Source organism: Lissotriton helveticus, chromosome 5_1 (genome assembly GCF_964261635.1).
Source record: "Lissotriton helveticus chromosome 5_1, aLisHel1.1, whole genome shotgun sequence".
In the NCBI taxonomy this organism is placed as follows: Eukaryota; Metazoa; Chordata; class Amphibia; order Caudata; family Salamandridae; genus Lissotriton; species Lissotriton helveticus.
In genome coordinates this window covers 342330546-342354166 of record NC_136065.1, presented here as the reverse complement: position 1 = coordinate 342354166, position 23621 = coordinate 342330546, and the positions used below count along the sequence as shown (strand labels likewise).

The following is a 23621-nucleotide window of genomic DNA, read 5'->3' as shown; positions in this document are numbered from 1 at the left end:
GTTACAGATGGACACATTAATTTTTGTTAGGCACGGGGAGATTAACTGACTTGCCAAGAATCACAGGATGTTGCGCTTCGTTGCAAAAACTCGAACCCAGTTCCCCGGCTTCGAGGTCAACCACTCTAGCCGTAAGGCCACATCCTCTCCCCAAGACTTTGGCTTTAAGTCACAGCCTACTTTGAAACATACCTCTGCAGTCTAAATCAGGTGTGCTCAGCCTTTACCTCGTTTAATATGGAGTAATACATGCACCAAAAGCTTTAGTGATTTGTAAATAGTGCACCATATTACTTTCACCATGCAAAACGACATTTGCCTGCAGGAATTGTGCTATTTCCATGCTATGCACCGCCACATGTTTAAACAGTTCTATGCAGGGCCGGACTGGCCGTAGCGGGCACAGGGCGTTTCTCCGGTGGGTCGCTAGTGTGTGGGCCGATTTTGGGCACCTGGGGGCCGTTTTTGGTACAGGGCCGTTTTTGCAGCAGAGCTGCAAAATCGGCCCCTGTAACAAAATCAGCCAAAACCGGCCCCTGCAAACAGCTCGGCCGCTCCCAGGGGGGACGGCCGAGCCCTTTGCCAGGGCCTGTTTTGGTTCCCAGTCCGGCCCTGGCTTCTATGCTGTACATGACTATGGTGTTATCAGTGATGTTATCAATTATATAATTTACCATGTCATGAGTGATGCAGTATGTGATTCCTAAGCAATGCATGGCTGGGGCGCAAGTTCTAGTTAGTCAATAACCTGTAACTGGTGAATGTCAGTGTTTTTTTTAAATTTGTTTTTATCACACCCTACAATAAAGTCACTTTAACCTTGGTTTTTTAAGTGAATTCCAGTTTTTTTAATGTAAGGTAAGATCTTAGTTAGTAGGACCTAACTATAACCTCATTTTTTCAATGAATAGATAGGTACATAGATAGATAGATAGATATCAATGTAGTAAGTAGATATGAAGCTACTAATGCTAGCTCTGTGCTCACCTGTTTATACTTACCTTCACAATATTTTGGTAGTTGATAATCTGGAGTCAATATTTTTTATAGGATGATATTTTGGTTATTGATATTCTGACATACAACAGTGACCCCCCAACCTAACATAAAGACCCAATGAGACACACTTCATTTGTTTTTTCAGTTGTATTAATTTAAGAACAATTTGGAATACACTTTCCACCACTTGTTTTTCTCTGAGGACAATATGAAACGTATGTCTCAGCACCGTGGCGCATTTATATGTTGTTTGATATAGCATGGCAATTGAGTATACAGGGTATATACATTCAGATGTGAACACTGGTCCTCATATCTGACTGCTAACGTTAGGATACAAAATCAGAAACAGTGTCAAAAATCGCCTAAAACACAAGTAGTGGGAGCGACAGCCACCCGTGTTCTGGTCATTTGTTCCTGCGATACCATGCTATACTTTTGCTGGAAATGCAACACATTTATGCGCCGTGGCACAATGGCCTAATTTTGGGAGCATAAAGTGAAATTCCACAAATGTTGCCGGCATAATTGGAATTTCACCCCTAGGCCTAGTTAATAAGAGTATTAAATTAGGCAATGGTAACCCCTCTAATTGAAAGAGCTTACAACAGCAGAAGGTATGATGCACTGTATAAAAACAAGGTATTATTTTGCTGTCAGGCTCTGATATGCTAATTGCCGACTAATATTTCTTGTTAACTGACGCTAAGGGGTCAACTGTTTGCTAGACAATAGGATAGCCTATGGTGGTAGTTCTACAGATTGAGATAACAGTGTCATTGGTTATAGACGTATTATATAGAAGGTCTCAGAGGGGATATCTGACATTGCTGAGGAGCAGATTTCCGACTGTTAGGAATTAACTTTACTTTTCCAATTTGTGTCTGAAAACTAGCACCAGTTGCAGTTTTTCAGGCATAATCGAGAAAAAGTGAATTCCTTTTCACATTTGAAAATGTAAACACATATTTTCTGGTATAAAAACAGGGCAAATGCAAACACATTTTTACTCTACAGGCAAAACCTTGCACCTTGGAGAGCCCCTTCCCAATGCTGCCACCAGTTTTTGGGTTTGTACCTTTGCCCTCCCACCCAAGGACACCTTCGGCCTTTAGCAGGGTGGGAAGGGCTCTGGGGCCAGTCTGTGACTATCCACAAAAGTGTTAGTTTGTGGGTGTTCATAATCTTCACAGGAATTCTAACTGTAGATTAACCAGCCCAGAGGAAATATTTACTCATACTGAAACATTGGTGTGTGTAAATCCTTTTATGGGCGTGCAACTAACTGAAGTGATTTACAGAAGCCGATTGTGCAAGTCATGTGTGCACATGCAAATAGATTTCTGAGTGATACCCCCACAGTTCAAAGATTAAGAAGTGATTTTATTTGAAACACCCTAAATCTAAAAAAAAACTCAGAGGACATTCCTGCTTCTTCTTTAGACATTTCAATTTCATACAACAGGATGAGCATTTGTGCACTCTGTATCCTACATATCTCATCACATATTTGTGGATACCATACCCTACATTAAAAAATAATTACCTAGAAAGAACAAGAGGTAGAGAGCTAAACATTAGACTATAAGGACATAACAAAAGGATGGGTGGATGAATGGCTATGTGGATGACTGGATGAATGTGTAAATGCTAGATATAACAGGCTTCTTCAACGATTAACTCGTGAGCTACTGTAAGCTCTAGCTGCCTATAAATAGCTCTCCTGAGTGCAACCCAGCTCACTGAACAAGAAGCTTTTGCTGGGTTGGATTAATGTATGTATTTCAAAATTGAAACGTGTGAATTCAAGAGAAAAGTGTGTGTATTTTCAGATCTCATGAGCTACTGTTTGGAGAAAAATGGCTGAATTTACAAATATATGTAAAGCCCTTGGAGGGACTTATTAACAATATTGTTAATTTGGGTCCAGGGGCATTGCATCTATGGCTGTCATGTTCCACCCATGTAGAGGCTTTCACGATTGACAAATCATTGTTATTACTGCCGCCAACCTTTGCCTGATGCACGGTGGTAAGGTGATCACTGCTGGTAATCTTGCAAACAATGGGCATTAATACAATCTTATCTGATGTGGTTAACTTTACAATTCTAATAATATTATTAGATCTGGATGATTTTCATTGACCATAAGTAGGTCTAATTACTGAAAATGTTGGAGGCCCCTTGGGTAGACAAATGCAGGAGCTGACAAAGCGAATGATATGTGTAGGGAGGAAAATATGGTAGGTTCAGATAAACAGGAAAAGCAAAAGAAAACAGAGCTCAGTACACAAAGAGAAGTAGGGAGAGAGCGACCAAGAGTGTGTGTCAGAGAGATGCAGTCAGATAAACTGGCAATGTTATGTCACTGGACACATTAAACATTTAATGCAAAGTGGTCCATGCAACTGAGGTAAATCCATGCTGTGGGGGAAAGATCATTTCAGTTTGTTACGGAGGAAAATACAAAATATTTGAAGAACGTCTTATATGGAGAAAAGTCATCTGCAGTGAAAACCTTCATAGGCAGTCTTCACTGTCCATGCTTTCTTGGTTTCTTGGGCTGGGTTCACAGACATCAAGTTTTTATCAAGTTCTGATGGATCTGAACATCCTTCCCTCTCTGGATAGCAGGGAGTACTGCCAATCAATGGCTTTGTGCCCCATTCTGCGCCATTAATTGTTTTTTTCATGGTCCTCAACGTTTGAGATGTATCTCAGAAGTGCAGCTACTGAACGGATGGTTATTAAGAATTTGGAAACATGGCTTGTTAGTTTCTGGAGTCTAAGAGATTTTCCATATGAAGCTGGCCTTGGCGTAGAAGTTCAGGTAACAACCGGCTACCTGTCTGCTTCATTGTGTTATTGGAGACCTTTGATCTGAAACCCTGAGGTCATTTACTAAGCTTTGTCTAGCCCAGATATCTGAGCTTCCCAGTTTTACAGTGATGGAAGGACATTCTCATCAGAAGGCCGGTTTCACGTCCCGGGTAAAGTTATAAGGTATAAGCGACCCAGTAGACAACGTTTACTGCTGCAAAGGCTGCTGGAAAAACTGCCCTTGCATAAATGTCAATAGTGTCTGCATCTATTGGCTTGAATAGCGACTTGAGAGTCTTTTTCAGAGGTTTTGATTTGTGTTGCCTCTTGGCTCGTCCATTTTCCACCTCCTCAGCTCTACGGGTAGCAGAGAAGAGGTTTCTACGTGCTCTCCGATGCCTGTTGGATATCGCCAGTTCTTGATTGACACCAGCAGCGGAGAGAGAAAATAAAACAATGGTGTCTTTCCCTTGCTTCATATTGCCCTGCAAGTGAATGGGAGAGAAAGAGAGAAAGAACCAACTGGTCAACTGTTTCATGTGTAGCATCATCACAACCCATCATAAGCACATTATTATTGCCTGGCAGCCATAATATACGTTCTCTATAATGTCTGCCAAGACGGCGGGTGGTAAAATGTGACATTTCTCATTGCTTTTCACACACAATTCTTGGTATCGTATAAGAATACAGAACCATATTTAGAATTCGGCAGATCTATATATTTAGAGTTTATGGGGGCCTCTGCAGTCTAAATAGTGGGGGCGGGACTTCAGAAGCTTTTTGTTGACATCCGCCAAACTCTAAAGAAGAGACAATCAACTCAGGTGGGGTGCCTTTTGCTTTGCATTCTTTTTATCCCCATTTGTTAGGACACTGTCCTTTGATTGTGTGCTGTCTACTTTCATATTCTTTGGGCTTGATGTCCCTCTCTCTATACTTGTCTATCACCTTCCAACTCATTCCCACTTTCTTTCCAACTACTCACTACATGGATGATCATCATAACACCTTGGATGTCAGTAGTATGGCAATAATAATGGCCACCATTGAGCCAGGGTTCGATACCATATTGGCAAGGATGTCCACAATATGTCAGTCATGGCCATTATTATGGTTGGGGTTGCCACGACTATGCAGGCACATTTTAAAATAGGCCAGTCTTGCTGTTAATATGTTAATAATGGATATCACTACTCCACAACTAGACCAAAAATTCCCAAAATGTACAACAAATGTCCATTAGTATGCCTGTTATTATGAACGGATACAATCGTGACAGAGATGAACCCCTCGTGATGGGGCCACATATACTTTGGTGACCTTTAACACAACATAGCTTCCAGGGATTCATTCTGTTGGTTTGTGGGGACACAATAGCAGACACACGCACATAGCACACATAAATGCACACATGCATACACAGACACATGCACCTGGGGCTTTTAAGGGTATCAGCTCTGCACCCAGATCATGCTTTCTTAACTCCTGGGCTGATCCTGCACCCAATTCACACATTTCACTGGCTCCAGCAGTCCCACACTTCAGTGACTGCACAATGGCTACTGCTCCAACTACTGCTGGCATGCTTCTTATCTCGATCTTTGTTCACACATAATGTCAATGATAGAGGAGCACCTACTACATGGGCAATCCCCTTGTGCCTTTGCTGGACTGAAAGTGGAGACAGATGGTCATGTGGCAGACCCCATAGGCTGACACAGTGTGTGTTTGAATATTATCACGAGACTCTTCAATGGTTTGCATTGGTTTGCTATTGGTTTGGCTGGCTACCATTGTAAAGGTCTGAAAATGAGCACTACTGCCTTCTTTAATAACCACACTTCCTATGAATGGTACCTCTGAGAAGGTATTTCTAGGGTGCGCATGATCAACCAGTAGCTCACATGCTACTCCATGGAGACCCCATATATAGATAGAGTAATTGTAAAGGCAGCGTTTAGTCTTATTTTTCAGTTTGATATATGATATTGTTTCATGAATAACATTTTTTTTAAAGGGGAGTACAACGTAAAAGGGTTATGATGAAAGGGTTTGGGATACTGTTGTTTTATTTAAAAAAGTTTGATAGTAAATCATTTAAATCACAATGGCAACTGGTGAATAACAGTGAGACATATGGCAGACATTCAAACAGCACCCACTTTGTAAAGAAAAATGGCCATAAATAAACAATTAAATTGTTGTTGTACAAGAAAAATAAATAATTCAAAGAGAATATTGGTTCTCAATTAAAAACTACACTGCACATCTCATCTGTAGTCTAGCAAACAGGCTGCTTGATGTCCCATCACTAAAACCTAATGCAAAAACAAATATACAATTTAACAATCCATGAGATGCCATGACTTTAACATACAAATCAAATCCTATGGCTAAAAGTGGCTGTGGCTGACCTTAAGCACACACTCTCTCTGTGCATTTTGATCACATGAAGTAATACAGCCAGCTATCACTGTCTTCAACCAGACCAAAAAAACGAGAGCCATTAACGTAACTTTCTCAAGTGGAGCACCAGTTGGCACAGCTAAGACACACAGTTAAGCAGGCGGTAGTGTTAAAACCCACACTTTCTTTTTTAAAAAGGAGGGAGAACACTCATAATTTACCAACAGATCATAGAGCTAATAAGGAGAGAAGTATGAAACTCAAACATCAAGAACAGGAACAGAACTCAAAGAATGAAGGTGCTCTTAAAGGAATGTGCAGGGTTCCTTGAATATATTTTACTATATAAAATGTACTACAAAATGCAGTTTGTGAATAGGTCCCTGCGTCTTTTTGGGTGCATGTTTTCAGTGCAGGACACAAAACGCCTGACTGAGGAAGTTAAAAACACTGCTAAAACCACAGTATAAAGATATAAATGACCAACTTCTTTGTTTGTTTGTGCCTATTGACTCAATGCACACGTTTTCACTCAGTAAGTATTGTCATGCCTCTGCCATCTTTTATGACTCATTAAAACTCTTTGTGCCTCATTTGTTTTCATCTGCTAATTGCTTCAATTGGAAGAATTGTCACTGGGCAATTCCAATTAGGTGATTGGATGTTTGGCTGCGTTGAACTTCAGTTACTTTGTACTTTATAGGTGTAGAGTGGTTTTCCTCATCCATCATTACTTGGTGTGTTGCACTGAAGTCACAGCAAAGTACGTGGAAATATTACTGCACTTTCACTGGTGTTTTCGAAACATAATGTCATTCTGCAATATTGAAAATGGGAACCCGAACAAGGGCTTTCATCTTGTGCCGTAAGGTAACTATAACACTTGCACCGACCATGAATAGTTTTCTCATCAACAATTTGACAGCAAATGTTGCACTGATATAATCAATGATGTCATAGAAGATGATATGAGTGATCTCATATATGGGATAGCGTGCTGAGCATGGTGAGAGTGTGAGTTATAGTTCCCTTAGGGCACAAGTTATATTTTCTTGATATACTTCTTACTATAACTGCAGAATTTCTATGGTTTTGTGTGTCTAAATTCTGAACTTAACTATAACGTCCCTGTAACCTATGTTTTTTTGTGTCAATTTCTATGCTTTTTAAATTCTGTATCCCAACTATAATGTCCCTGAAACCTTTGTTTTTAATGAATTTCTACATTGTTTGTAACACAATGGGGGATTGTCCAGGCCCTGCGACTAACCCCCACATGCAGCCAACCCCAGGTCCTGCATGGCCGAAGGACATGCACCCTGGGGGTTTGGCTGCAGGGCCTGGTCTGTGGTCCGGCCTTACAGTCAAAACTCTGCATGCAGCCAACCCCACTCCATGCACAGTGGCCAACCCCCAAAGACAGCCAACCCTGGTAGGGGGCATGTAGCCCCCCTCCCCAAATTGATTTTGACCCCAGGACCCATCCTCCAGGGCCCACCACATTTCTTTAGGGAAGGTGGGTACATTCCCCCCTTTCCAGGCCATATCTTGGCCTTGTACCCCATCTCCCAAGGCCCAACCCTATTTATAAGTGGGAGGGGTGCTTGCAGCCACCCTCCCGGGCACACGGCCCAGCAGCTTCGAGGGCCACCACATCCCTGGGGCTATATTTACAAAACTGCGTGGAAGGGCACCAGCCCCCCAAGCAGCCCCAGGGACTGCCACATCCCCGGGGATAATGTATTGTAATGTGGGGGGTACACACCCCCTCACAGCCCCAGGGACTGCCAGCTCCCAGGGGCACAAATTAAAGTAAAGGTGGCAGCCCATTGCGGACAGCCGGCCCCAGGGAACCTCCCAGAGGTTACAGAGAAGATGGGAAATGCATGGCCCCATTCCAGGAGCCCTCCATGACCCTGGGGACTGCCACCCCCCAGGGCCAGCTCCAGCAATGTCCCAGGGTGACATTGCACTTTGCTATGCCAAGCCATAGCAAACTCTACTTCGCTTCATGTAAGTGAGAGCATGAATAATGCTCTTTCTTCTATGTAGCGGAGCAGAATTGCTTTTGGGCAGAGTGAGCTGCATGTTTGCAGCTTCCTCTGCCCAAAAGCAATGCCGGCTCCCGCAGGAGGCAGGAAGCTGGCAGGGACCACAGGTGCCTTGAGGCTCCCCCCAGTCCCCCAGTCCCCAACAATGTGGCTATGGCCAGGGTAGGTGGGAGGCTCTGGCCCTTCTACCCTCCAGGGCCCACCACATTTCTTTAGGGAAGGTGGGTACATGCCCCCCTTTCCAGGCCATATCTTGGCCTTGTACCCCATCTCCCAAGGCCCAGCCCTATTTATAAGTGGGAGGGGTGCATGCAGCCACCCTCCCTGGCACACGGCCCAGCAGCTTCGAGGGCCACCACATCCCTGGGGCTATATTTACAAAACTGCGTGGAAGGGCAGCAGCCCCCCAAGCAGCCCCAGGGACTGCCACATCCCCGGGGCTAATGTATTGTAATGTGGGGGGTACACACCCCCTCACAGCCCCAGGGACTGCCAGCTCCCAGGGGCACAAATTAAGTAAAGGTGGCAGCCCATTGCGGACAGCCAGCCCCAGGGAACCTCCCAGAGGTTACAGAGAAGATGGGAGCTGCATGGCCCCATTCCAGGAGCCCTCCATGACCCTGGGGACTGCCACCCCCCAGGGCCAGCTCCAGCAATGTCCCAGGGTGACATTGCACTTTGCTATGCCAAGCCATAGCAAACTCTACTTCGCTTCATGGAAGTGAGAGCATGAAAAATGCACTTTCTTCTATGTAGCGGAGCAGAATTGCTTTTGGGCAGAGTGAGCTGCATGTTTGCAGCTTCCTCTGCCCAAAAGCAATGCCGGCTCCCGCAGGAGGTAGGAAGCTGGCAGGGACCACAGGTGCCTTGAGGCTCCCCCCAGTCCCCCAGTCCCCAACAATGTGGCTATGGCCACGGTAGGTGGGAGGCACCTGCCCTTCTACCCATTAAGGCCTGGTCCCGGGGGACGGGGTCCCTGGGGCCAAACCCATCCCCCAGGGCCAACATTTGCCTTAGGAGGGGGTCCACGTGACCCCCATTCTTTATTTTTAAATTTAAAAAAAGAGAAAAGGGACTTGGCCCGAAATAGACCTGGGGGGGGGGGGGGCATGTGGCCCCCCTCCCTTTCTATAAAAATGTATTACATATGGAGGCCCTGTCCTGGAAAATTTGTCCCAAAGGTCGATATTGGCCTCGGGAGGAGGCCACGTGGCCCCTGTCCCATTTTATTTCAATTTAGAAATAAAAAAATGGGTCAGTCCCCGGGGATGGGGTAACCAGGGCTCAAAAGGATAAAGGAAAGGGGGGCACCCCCCCTTCTTAAAAGATTTTTTTTTTAAACAAAGTGGGCAACTGGCCGGAGCCCCACCCCCTTGGTCCACTACTCTGCAAACGCACATCCTGCTGCGCTCTTGGTTGAGGGATGAAGTCCCCTTCACTGGTGAGCGTCCTTAGGGGACAACTAGCCCACCTGTTATCTCCAGTAAGCCCCACACAGTGGGGTTGCTGAGAGGTGATCAGAGACCACGCCCCTTTCCCCCCCACTCTGCAAACACCCCTCTTGGTGCACTGCTGGTGGGGCGAAGAGGTCCGCTTGCCTCCTGATGGCCTCAGGACTAAAGTGGACTTCATCCCCAAGCAGCAGAGCGCCAGAAGGCGCATTTTCAGAGTGGTGGAGAAAGGGGGCTTGGCCTCTGACCTCCTCTCAGCAATTCAGCTGTGTGGGCCTTATTGGCGGTAACAAGTGGGCTAGTTGCCCCCCAGGGACCCTCAAGAGACATCCCCCAATTAGTAGTGCACCAGGAGGCGTGCTTGCAAAGTGGTGGAGAAAGGGATGTGACCTGAGACCACCTCTGACCAATCCCACTATGTAGGGCCTACTGAACTACTCCTCCTGTTACCTTCAATAGGTCGCACATAGCAGGATTGGTGAGAAGTTCTCAGAGGCCATACCCCTTTCTCAACCCCTCACGGCACAATACTAGTTGGCAGGTAAAGTCCCCTTGGCTCCAGAGGTACCTTGGGGGCCAAGAAGCCCTCCTGATACCTCCTGTAAGTCCTACACAGCAGAATTCCTGAGAGCTTGTTGGAGACCCAGCCCCCTTTCTCCACCACTCTGCAAACGTGACTGCTAGTTAAAAAACCTTAGAAATTCACTAGAAAAAGCAAAGGTTACAGGGACGTTATAGTTAGCAAATGGAATTTAAAAAACCTTAGAAATTCACTAAAAGAACAAAGGTTACAGGGACGTTATAGTTAGGCTGACATTTCACTCATACTCAACCAGAGAAATCAAGTTGTTAAAGTTAGCTGGGCTAAATAAAACTTGCACCCCTGCAATGCTCTGCTTATGACTTCACATATTACATCACTCATGACATGGTCAGGGACATCACTCATGACATCACTGATGCCACCTCAAATGACATCACTGATAACATCATCCACATCATCTCTGATGCACCCACTCACACCCTGTAGAATCTTTTATACACCCACTGCCGCTCCGACACAACCATTCACAAACCCATTGACAGAGCCATACCAGTACTTACACAGCCACTCACTAATTCATATATCTATACACACATATCCACTTGCTCATCCATACGGCCACTCATACACCCGCTCAGTCACCAATACAGCCATTGACATATCCACTCATATACCCATACAGGCACTCACACACTAAGTGAGTCAGCCATAGAACTACTCACACACCTACACACTCAAACATCCAGTAAATCATACAGGTACTTAATAATCTAAACAGTTACATACACATTCACTGACTTGCTTATACAAATAGTAACACATACTCATTCACCTATACAGTCACTGACAGAAGCATGTACTTATCCATATAGCCACCCTCATATTCACTCACTCACATAAACAGTCACTCATATACCCAGTCACTCACCTATACTGCCTTTCACATACCCAGTTACTTGCCCATACTGACAAAACACGCAATCACCAACATTGCCATACGGACACTCAATTACCCATATAGCTTCTCACACACATACTCACTACAGGCACTGACTCACTCATACATACATGCTTCACATACCTCCTCCTCACCCAAACATATAGATACCCAGACCACCATAGAGATAGTCAACTAATCAATCACCCATATAGCCATTCATGAACACACTCATACACCCACTTAGACAACAACTGACAGACAGATACATTCACACAACCAATCACTCATCCATACATTCACTGAAGCAACTAATCACTCATTTATAGAGTCAGTCACATGCCCACTCAGTCATCCAGTCACTCATACACCCACTGATTCACCAATGCACATCGGTATATATAGTTAACACTGATACCCTTTTTAATAACACTCACAGTCCCTGGATGATGACATCACTGCTGTCATCAGAAATGTCATTTGAGATGTCATGAGTGATGTCACTGACCATGTCATGAGGGATGTAATATGTGAGGTCCTAAGCAGTGCTTTCCGGGCCCACAAGTTATGGTTTACTCAGCTAACGGCTGAATCAAAATGTAAAAAAACCAACAAAATTCACTGAAAAAACCAAAGGTTACAGGGATGTTATAGTTAGGAATTAGCATTTAAAAAACCTTAGAAATTGACGCAAAAAAACACAGGTTACAGGAACGTTTTAGTTAGGCTGCATTTCACTTGTACAAAACCTGTGACATTCAGCTGTTATAGTTAGCTTAGCTAACTATAACTCGTGCTCCCGCAGGGCACTGCTGATGATGTCACATATTACATCACACATGACATGGTCAGTGACATCACTGTTGACATCACTAATGACATCACTGATTACATCATCCACATAATCTCTGATGCGCCTACTCACACCCCAATATAACCTTTCTTACACCCACTTCAAATTTCAGACTACCATTCTTGACACCATTGACACACCAATACCAGTACGTAACTACACACTCATACACCCATACAGACACTCAGACACCGCCATTCACCCATAGAGCTACTCACACACCTAGTCATTCATCCAAAGAGTCAATCATACTGCCACTTACTCACATATACAGTTATACACACACCACCTCACTTATTCCTACAGCTATTAATATATATTTACTCTCTTATACAATCCCTGACACAAGCACACACTCAACCATACAGCCACTCTCACAATCACTCACTCAAACATACAGTAACTTATACACTCCAACACTCACATATACTGCCTTTCACATGTGCAGTTACTCACCCATATACCATGAGTGATCTATTCACTCACCAACACAGGCATACGTCCACTCACTCACCCACACAGCCTCTCACAGATACACCCATACACCCAGTGAATCACCCACTCACACATCCATGCAGGGAGTCACACACCCCTTCACCCACCCACACAGACAGTCAGGCAACAATCCAGGTACTCAGACAACTAATCAATAACCAATATAGACACTCATGTAGCTACTCACCAACCCATGCTGCCGCTTACACACCAACTGACATTCTGATACAGACATTCACACAGATTAGTCTCTCACCCATACATTCACTGAGACACGTATAATCACTCACTTATACAGTCAGTCACGCACCTACTGAATCATCCATACAGGCACTTATACACCCGCTCATTCTTCAATACAGCTTGGCGTATATATATATAACATTCTCAAACTTTTTAGAAACACTCACAGTCACTGGATGATGTCATGAGTGATGTCATTTGAGATGTCATCAGTGATATCAGCGATGTCACCGACCATGTCATGAGTGATGTAATATGTGACATCATCAGCAGTGCATTGCGGGGGTGCAAGTTATAGTTAGCTCAGCTAACTATAACGGCTGAATTTCACAGGTTTTGTACAAGTGAAATGTCAGCCTAATTATAAAGTTCCTGTAACCTGTGTTTTTTTCCATGAATATATATATTTTTGCAGTTTTAACATAGTGTGAACATGGCCAAAGGCTCAGAGTGCTTTACATGAGCACCAAATTACAGTACACACGGTCAGATTTTATTTTTTAAAGGCATGGGGAGATTAAGTGATTAGTTTAGCATCACAGGATGTTGAGCCGACGCTAGGAACCTGGTTCACCCATTCCAAAGTCAGAAACTCAGGCATTGAGGACACATCTTGTCCTCAATATCTGTGCTATTCCTACAATTGTCTCCATTCCAACCTGCAGCACTTACATTATACCATGCAGGGGAAAAACCAAATACTACGGTATCAGTTTTTCACAATACCAGTGTGCCAGTCATTAAACTGAATACCATAATATATGTTATGTTATGTTATGTTACTTTATTTCTTTTATAGCGCACGGCAACTCCAGAGGAGCATCCCGGCTCTTTGGCAAAGAAAGGAACAGCATAGAAAGCAACCACACAACAGAAAACAGAAATAAAAGGACTATTTCCTAAAATGCCATGTCTTCAAGTCCTTTCTAAAAGCAAGAAGACAGGGGGCCGATCTCAGGGATAATGGTAGTTCGTTCCATGCCTTAGGTGTCAAATAGCGGAAAGATCGACCTCCCAAACGTGCACGACGAATTGCAGGGACAGTCAGCAAAGACAGACCCGATGATCTGAGAGTCCTGCTTGGCACATACCGGGAAAATCGTTTCCCAAGATATTTGGGGCCAATACCATGTATGGCCCTAAAGGCCACAGTCAGGCATTTAAAAAGGACTCGCTTGGAGATAGGTAGCCAATGAAGGGTGTTCAATAAGGCAGTGGCGCCAGCTCTCCTCGGGAGTCCAAAGATGGCACGGGCTGCCGAATTTTGGACCACTTGCAAACGGGTCATGAGATATTTCGTAGACCCAAAAAAAGAGTGTTTGCGTAGTCCAGTCGCGACCCGATTAGTGCCTGAACGACTGTCTTCCTGTGGTTGAGTGATAGTAGAGGAAGAAATTTCCTCAGCATCCGTAAGATGCCGAAGCATTTCCCAACAATGGACGAGATGTGAGGTCCAAAGGATAAGTCACAATCTACTATCACTCCCAAATTCTTGGCCTTGACAGCAACCTTATCAGGAGGAAACATATCCTGTGGCCACCAGGATTTCCAGTCTTGTTCCGGTGCGCAACCGAAAAAGAGCAACTCTGACTTATCAGAGTTGCATTTTAAGCCATGATCTCTAAACCACTCAAACACCGCACCTAGGCAATCCCTGATCTTTGTGCCATCAAACGACCCACCCCTGTCACATGTGAACAGGAGTTGGGTGTCATCGGCATAAGACACGATCTGGGCGCCAAAGGATTCCGCGACTTCCGCCAGAGGGGCCATAAAGATGTTAAACAGCATAGGGCTGAGAATGGAACCCTGCGGGACTCCCACCTCTAGCGGAGCCATATCAGCGGAAAAAGGAGGCGCCCAGATCGTTTGTCGGCGGTCGGCCAGAAATGATTTTAGCCATTTCCACACCGTTCCACGAAGGCCACACTCCCAGAGTCTTACAAGGAGGGCATCATGAGGAACGGTGTCGAAAGCCGCCGACAAGTCAAGCATGACTAACACGGCCTTTCCCCCCAGGTCGAGTACTTCCCTGATGGCATCAGTGACCTCCAGCAGAGCCGACTCCGTGCTGAAATTAGCACGGAAGCCGGACTGCGAAGTGTGCAACAGGTCGTTTCCTTCGATGAAACTGGAAATTATCCTGTGCACATAACGCTCGGCCACTTTAGCCAGAGCAGGGAGAAGGGAGATTGACCTGTAGTTGGCATGTATCAGGGGGTCCAAGGTGGGTTTTTTGAGCAGCGGTAGAATCATGGCTCGCTTCCAGGCCTGAGGCACCTCCCCTGTCGACAAAGATGTATTCAGCAGGGGGTTCACCAAGATGTTAATGGCGGAAGCCACTTTCCCCAAGCATTTAGCCGGACATGGATCTAATGGAGAGCCGGATTTCAGGCTGGACAAGAGCTCCAGAAATGTACTAGGATCCATAGAAGGGAATACAGTGAGGAAAGGGCCATGGTCTTCCACAGAACATGGTAGCGTTAGATGGCTCAAATCAGATTGCGCACTAGAGAGAGAGGCCTGGATGGCTGTAATCTTACTGACAAAGAAGGTGGCAAGTTGTTGTATCCACGCATCAGTATGAGTGTGGTTGGGGGTGCAAACCGCAGGAGAAATAAAATCCTGGACCACTTTGAAGATTTCTTTGCAGACATTGTCAGCCTCATCAATGCGATGTTCAAAATAGGCCTTTTTTTCGTCCCAGATAGAATGATGATAGGCTTTAATGGCTGCCCGAAATTTCAGTTTCTCAATTGGGTCATAAGCCCGCCTCCAGGCCCTCTCAGCCCTTTTACACTCCTGACGTTGTATCCTCAACCGAGGGGAGAACCATGGGGCAGACGCCCTACGCTCTCCCGGTTTAGCTCTTTTTTTGGGGATTAAGGACTGAAGTCTTGCTAAGAGCCAATTGTGTAGGAGAACAAGATTCTCCTCCAAACTTCCCAAAAGAGGGCAGGGAAAGGAGATGAGAGCCTCGGACAGCATGTCCACAGAGAGTAGATGAAACGGGCGTGAAGTTCGCGTGGCCGCATTTTCTCTCTCCCGAACAAGGGCAGTGACAGGCAAAGAAAAGGAGATTAGGAAGTGATCGGACCAAAGTACTGGCTGAATGGTGCAGACCGAAATGGGTCTCGTTGAGAATACCTGGTCTAGGGTATGTCCTTTGTTGTGTGTAGGGCCTATCACAAAAGGAGATAAGCCTAACGAAGCCGTGGTATCGATAAATTTTGTAGTGTCGGGGTCACAGCTGTTGTCCATATGGACATTGAAATCTCCAAGAAGAATGCAGTGATCCGACCTGAGACAGGGGACGGCGAGTGCTTCCTGCAATTCATCAAAGAAGGGTCTTACTGATCCAGGGGTTCTATATACAAGTATCCCAGTGCAGGCCTGGAGGGGGGAGAGATGTAGGGTGAAACCAAGTGCTTCACATCCCTGCAAATTCTCCACCGGAAAGGTAGAGCAGGAAATACTCTTATCCACAATAAGAGCAACTCCACCACCTCTGCCCGATGTTCTATCCCTCCTATAGATGATATAATTCGGGGGGATGGCATTTGCCAGATCTGGTGCGGAGAAATCACCCAACCAGGTCTCGGTCAAAAACAAACACGTGATGTTAGAATTATATATTCATGTTAATAAGATAAACAGGAGCTAAAAAAAATTATTTTATGAGAATATATGTGTTTTGAAATAAATTGTTTTCACAGACAATGGGCACTACTGACCTCACCACTCTGCTTGCTCGCATTTTTCTTGGCCCTCTGCTTCTTCATGTAGTCTGCATTAAAGTGGGCGAAGGCATACTCCACCAGGGCAGCAAACACGAAGACGTAGCAGATCCAGAAGTAGACATCCAGGGCTTTGATGGCTGATGCCCTGGGAAGAGAAGAGCGAGCGCTGACCATGAGAGTGGTCATCGTCAGGACAGTCGTGATACCTGAGGAGACCAAGAGAAAATTATTTATTCTCATGTGCGATCACAAGTATTCCCATGGTGGTACATATATAACGAATAACTACGGATCACTGTTTTAATAGTTCCTGTACAACATGTTTCAACCATTTAGCTGAGGATAATCAGAAGTACAATCGCTGGGTGGATTTTGTAATGTTTAGCAACATTTAAAAAGGTCAGTAAGAGAATGAGGATAGCCACGGTCCAGTGGAAGTCTAAGATGGATCCCTAGGTGCTGTAATGTATAGTGATAAAGGCAGACTGTATGTACTGCTCAAGACGGCATCATCGTGCAAGCTCTCAGCTCACTACCCCATATACCACTTGAGAGTGAAAATAACTTGTGTGGTTTTAGAGTGTGATCCCAAACAAAATCAATGGAGTTAAAACATTTTATGGAGGATTTTCAGGGGGTTCCATTTAAATTTGTGGGGGCATTTTGCTTGTTTGGAGGGTGAAGACGAGTCCAAGTACAATGATTGTGATTTGAAATGAATGTTACTCTGCTTGCAACTTTTAAGTGCATCATGCTCATGTTGTCTCTGCAAGTGAAATGCATTACTGCTTTCGTATATGTGTGCAGTATATTATATGCCCTGAAACAGCCGAGCCATCAAAATTAATTAGAATTGATTAGTTATCAGTATATACCGGCACTTGCAACTCCACATGGACCCAGCGTTCTCTGCCACAACCAGTTCTCCTGAGGAGAAATTCCCGACTGCTTTTCTATTTGTGGCTTGGGGAAGCAGCCATCCATAAATTCACTTATTTTCAGTCTACTCAGAAGATTTCCACTCCAAGTGGGTCCCTTCTGTGTCCATGTTAAAATCCAAGATGGCGGCCGCAGGGCTATGATCTGTGCTCTGCCAGAATCTCACTGCGAGTCAAGGTGAGTGCCCTGGCTCAGGACACAGGAAGGATCTTTTCTTCAGGTAATAGGGGCCCTCATGTACACCGGGTGAGCTGCTCATCTTCTTACTGGAGTGGAGAAGCCACCTGACCAGATAGAGGGACGGTCAGTAGTGGCTTCCTGCTTGTGCTACAGGACTGAGGGGGGGCGCTGACATTGAAGAGGCTGCTGGGGCTCTCTCCTCTTTCAGACGAGAAACAGCAGTGCCTCATGATGATTTTTGGAAACCCGCTGACAAGAGCAATGGCGGAGTAGATTCTGTGCTTGTTTGGAAAAAGCAAAACACACTCAGTGAAGTGAGATTTCTTTCACTAAGAGGTGACCTCAGTAGACAGTATGAGCCCTAGAGAGGGGATGTGTAGGAATTTAAAGTTGAAAAGCCCTGAAGGCTTCTCTTGACCTTTCTGTAAGAAATCTGAAGGTGAAATAGCTTCCAAGAGTGAAGCACTGCAGCCTAAAATGACCAGCAAAAGCATGACTTTGGGAAAAGGGGAAAGCATGTTTCTCAGGTTTCGTCCAGTCATCAACATCAAGATGAAATTCAGCGATGCACGTGAGAACACTTCATCAAGCTTGGGGGCAAAGAAGATGTTCTACAGAATGTCAGGCAGGCAGCCAAAACCAGACTCCTGGGTATACCAACAGTGTCAAGAAATATAGATTTGAAGGGTAAAATGGAGAACGTTCTGAATACCTGAGTGATCGCCAAAGTGAATGGTGGACCTATGCTTTTATTTAAAAAAGTGATTAGAATGGCATTCTGCAAATGGGGTTACACAGCAGGAAAGCTTGGGACGGTGTTGGTCATGCTCCAGGATGAGTTTCACAGAGATAAATCACAAGAGTCTCCTCTGGGCAAGGAAGAAGTGTCTTATGAGGACAATTGGGTTATGCTATTCCCAGACACAAGTTGATGAAGCAAAGCGCTTTGTAGCCGGTGTTACAGCAACAGTAATCGGGGTTAATATGATTTCAAGAGGAGTCCAGTGCTTCATATATATATAAAAAATAAGTGCCAGGGCCCTCATCAGAACCCCACTGCAACTTGCACTACCCATTGCCCCTGCCACTGATGCCAATGACATTACCAACACAACTACAAAATATCACACTTCCACAAGTGCGACAATTCAGACTATTCCAGGCCCCCAAAGATATAAGAATGGCTTGGGCAGCAGGCATTAGCCATTTTTATGTATATAGAATTAATATACAACAGTTGTTGTGCTTATTTCTAAATTAGACAGACAGCACCACCATGTAGCAGACTGTCATAAGAGGATGACAATTAAGTGCCAGTGTCAAGCCCCGGAAACCACCGGCTCAAATTAAGCACTGGGGAGGACTTTTTTTTAAGAAAAGCTGAATAACTGAAGATACACATAGGTAGGTAATGTTAATGATTATCCCAGTTGGCTACAGAAGTTAGCTCTTTCCAGTCTCCCCTAGCTCAGAGTAGTGTCCACATAGGTAAGGAATAAACTGAGTAAAAACTAATGAGCAGATGCTTCTGCATGTAATTTTGTGATCTATAAGATGTACTTGTTCAACTTGTATTGTGGGAGAATTTGAGCACTAAAGATATTCAAAACAAATTTAATATTCCAGCTTTTTACTTGGTTCACACGCGCATAGGCTAAATGCCAATGTGGCATATGGAAGCACACAACACAAAGTTTAGCTTTTAGAAGAAATGTCAAATAGGTCTAAATCCTTCGGTTTTTGTTACAATAAGTAACCTATGCAGGAGTTAGGAAACTTCTCCTTCTAGAGAAGCCCCTTCAGTCAGATCCTCCCAATCCTTCATGGGTTTCCATTGGTCTGCCTAAAGCATGGCTTAGCTAGTACAATAGGCTGAGGAACAAACCAATACCTGGTACGGTGTGAAGAGTAGGATGGAGAGGATTTGGGTCCTGGCAAGTGGGCATATTTCCATAGAGAATCATAGGAGTAAAGGCAACAGCGACTGGCTGCAAACTGTCATTGTACTGCAGATATTCTAGATATGTACAGCAGACCATTCCATGGCTGCATTAAAGATAAAGGCATGCCAATGTATTAGTACCAATGAAAGCTAGAGAATCAATCCCCTCCAAGGATGAAGGTTGTCCAGGTCACCCAGGACCAGTGTAAGAGGATCCCTGGCTCAGGACGTTGCTGTCTTCTGAATGTATGTAGCTAGTAAGATCTCAGCAGCTAAGCCCTAGTACAAAGCCCACATGTAGCCTATCTGTACCCTGGCCCTGGAACAACCTGATGTACAGTCCATATTTAGGGGTTGTTTGTTAATTGAAAATCTCCAATTTTTAGAGGGAATTATACAATTAGAGAAGAAGTCACTTATAGAATTCAGTCCAATATTCTATCCTTTCTGGAGGATTAAATCCCATTAAAGGATTGTCCTTGATATTTGCATTCCCAGCTCATACTCATGCCCTTCGTTTCAAAATTGAACTTTCATTTGTTCAATAACTGTCAACAACGCAGTGAGTACTCTGAGTCATGGCTCATAATGGGACAGCAATGACTTGAAGTACCTGTATTGCCATTAATGCAATTCTTTATGTTTCTCCACTTAAAGTCCTGCTTTAGAGTTTAACACTAACTGAAAATTCTCCAATATTAGGAGAAAAATCTAAACACTGAGTAAAATACACTGGTAGAATTTCCTTCAAAATGTTGAAAATATTCAAAATGTTATCCATGTGATGGAGGAAACTGAACCAGTAGGTTCTAGTTCATATTTCAAGTTTATTCCTGAAACTGGTGAATTTAAGTTACCATCGAACCCTAAACAAGGCCCTAAAGTGGGTGTGAGACAGAGCCTAACTGCCAATTGTTTGAACCCTGGTTATTAGTATGTTTTTCCTATTGGATCATGCATCCGCCAAGTGGTATCAGTTAACAGAGTGCCAGCTGATGATTCCCAGTAAATTGAAAAAGTATTTAAAAAAAAAGTAAACCTTTTGAGACGGTGCCAGGCTGCTTGTTTCCGGTCCAGGGAAGACCTGGCTTGGCAGTTTGGGCTGGACTGTTCCCATGAGGCACAGGGTCAAGACTGATTTGCATATAGCTGGGTCTGAACTGGGGTGGCGAAGTGAGCTAAACAACGATGAAGGAGGCAACCCATATCTGTGACTGGGGGTGAGTGTCTGAAAAGTTTCAGCGATCCGTCCATCAACTCCTTGTGTTTACTTTGTTCACTCTAGGTTGGCAAGGTATGCCCAAACGTGGGTCCCTTGCTCACTTTGCCACTGGATTCAAGCTAGCCTGAATGTTGAGTGGTGTTACCCCGAAACTGGTACCTGGATGCTTGTTTACGGTCCAGGGAAGACCTGGCTTGGAAGTTTGGGCTGGGCTGTTCCCATGAGGCACAGGGTCAAGACTAATTTTCTTATAGCAGGCTCTGAACTGGGGTGACAAAATGAGCTAAAGAACGATGATGGATTCAACCCAGATCTGTGACTAGGGGTGAGTGTCTGAAAAGTTTCAGTGCTCCGTCCATCATCTCCTTGCGTTTTCATGGTATAGTATTATTCTGTGGTATTGTTGTAATAATTAAAGCTTAACATTTTGCCTGCCAAGCAGTTAGCAAGATAGCTACTAGAGACTGGCCGCTGCCAAACATTTCATTGAAGGCTTACCAATTAGTATTACACATGATATCAAGGGCAAATACATCTGTGAGTATTAAGTATGACTAAAGCTGCTTCACCCCAAAGTGCGTTCATGCAGTGTTTTTCGGAGACGAAAACTGTGCATTGTACTGTGAACCCTCTCTAGTACTTGTTTTGAAGCATTACTTGTTTAGTTCATCATGTGATCCATTATAGGAGTTAAGTCGCCAAATATAATTCCGGAATAAGACTATTTGACTAAATTAGGAATTTTATCAAGACACTGATATCTTAATATTTCAGGAAGGTGTCACAACTTTAACAAAGCTTTTCACAAGCTTCATGAATATAAAGTTCCAATGCTTCAACTCCAGGTACCCACTTGAGGGAGGGTTTAATGCAGTATGTATTTTAAATCAACTAGCATTAAGAAGGGGAGAGGAGTTGGCCTAAAGGCTAGGGCGGTCGACCTCAAATCTGGGGAACTGGGTTCGAGTCTCAGCAATGACGCTGAACATCCTTTATTCTGGGCAAATCACGTAATCTCCTGTGCCTAACAAAAATGAATGTGTACTCGTGTAATGCAACTGGTGCTATGTAAAGCGCTCTGATACCCGATTCGGGTCAAGTTTGCGCTATATAAAACTCTGTAAAAAAAAAAAGAATCTCTTGATAGTTTTCCGCAGCTACCATATACCCCAAATACTAATAGCCACATTAGGAACATCCTTGTTGATTAATGTAAGGAGCTTTCAGTGGGCATGGTAAAGGATGGGCCTGATTTACAGAAGGAATTTTGGAATATGTAAAGTAGTGCTCTAGTATTACTACTTAGCATATTAAAACATGCAATTCACAAACCTGAAGATCTCCACCTCCGCCACTCCTATCTTTTCTATATGGAAATCTCTTTACCGATGACGGAGAGCTCCACACACATAAGTATAGGCTTTTGTAGTTAATATTGACAAAATTATGTAATATACTAAAATAAATACTTTAATTATAATTTAAAGTTAATTTTTCGGGATAGTAGGTTGTACATATTTATTTAAGTAGTCAAAGATTATTATTAACTGTATAGAATTATTTTACTCTTTTATTTTACATTTATTTTTATTATTCATTTATTTATTTTTAAACAATACATTTTATTAAATTCCCTAGTCTTTCCCACAGGTAGAACCCCACCTCGGTTGATTGAGATCTGCACAAACAGCTGGAAAGTCACTAACAGTAATTTTACACTCATAAATCCAATCATAGGAGCCTCCAGTTACTTTATTTGAGCTATTCATGACCCTTGAATGGTAGGCCCCATTCCAGCCCCGCCTACATCTTTTAGCGTTTCTAGCGGCTGTTTCTCAGGGCTCTCACTCCTTCAGCACAGAGAGATTATGCCACGACACTGTGGGTTTAAGCCATGTGCACTGTTCCACAAGCAGTTTGAAGTAAGTGGGTCTTAATTTTTCTATGTGTCCTTCCTTAGGCACACCCCGTCGCTTTGCCTCTCGTAAGGTATGGCCTCGCCCCACACTCAACAATGATAATACATAGTATATCACACTCTGCACACACACACAAATCTGCATATACACTAAATGTACTATATATATATATATATATATATATATATATATATATATATATATATATATATATATACATATATATGAGAGAGATAGGAAACAGCACGAAAAAGAGGGTGATATATAATAGAAAGAGGGGTAGAGAAAAAGAGTAAGAGTGTTTGAGAGAAAAGAAAAGAAAGTGAGAGGTGGAGAAAGATAAAGAAGGAGCAGCGAAAAGAGAGGAAGAAAGTGAGAACGAGAGAGGGAGACAAAGAGAGAGTGCTATACATTGCATTACTAGTATCAAAGAAGACACTGGCATATATAAATACAATTTTTGCTATTAATTGGAAAGAAAGAATTGTTAATTGATTGCAGAATGACTTTCTGGAATCTAGACCCCCATTATGCTTTAACCAAAAATATACTTTTACCCGTCTAGGTAAGTACAGCTTGTGATTACTGTATTTTCCCTTCACTACCCCCTTGGTTTGTCAAATATAATTATTTTACCAAGTGACACTCTGGCTGGCACAGCTGATTGGGTGATCCAGAAAGACACCCAAGACATGGCGACCAACAGGATCGAAGGCACATAGGACTGTATGATATACACCCATCGGTTCCTCCTCAGGTGGAAGTGCAGGCTGAGGCGGGGGAATTGGCCTGCTGGAGAAGGAGAGATTTGTTAGGAACTCAACGTTATAATAGAAGTGCCTAGATTATTACCATGAAGGGACGGATAAAGTGGGGG

General features: G+C 43.9%; 1 protein-coding gene across 1 annotated transcript in view; it reads right to left on the bottom strand.

Annotated features, from left to right (window-relative positions):
• Positions 1 to 2229: 2229 nt before the first annotated feature.
• Positions 2230 to 23621, bottom strand: part of GABRD (gamma-aminobutyric acid type A receptor subunit delta) — a 282381-nt gene continuing 260989 nt past the window's right edge. Inside the window, exons 7-9 of the mRNA XM_078640922.1 lie at positions 23381 to 23536; positions 16530 to 16748; positions 2230 to 4288 (exon numbers count right to left, since the gene is read on the bottom strand). Coding sequence (XP_078497048.1) covers positions 3996 to 4288; positions 16530 to 16748; positions 23381 to 23536 — 668 coding nt within the window. The 3' untranslated portion in view covers positions 2230 to 3995. The remainder of the gene's footprint in view (positions 4289 to 16529; positions 16749 to 23380; positions 23537 to 23621) is intronic.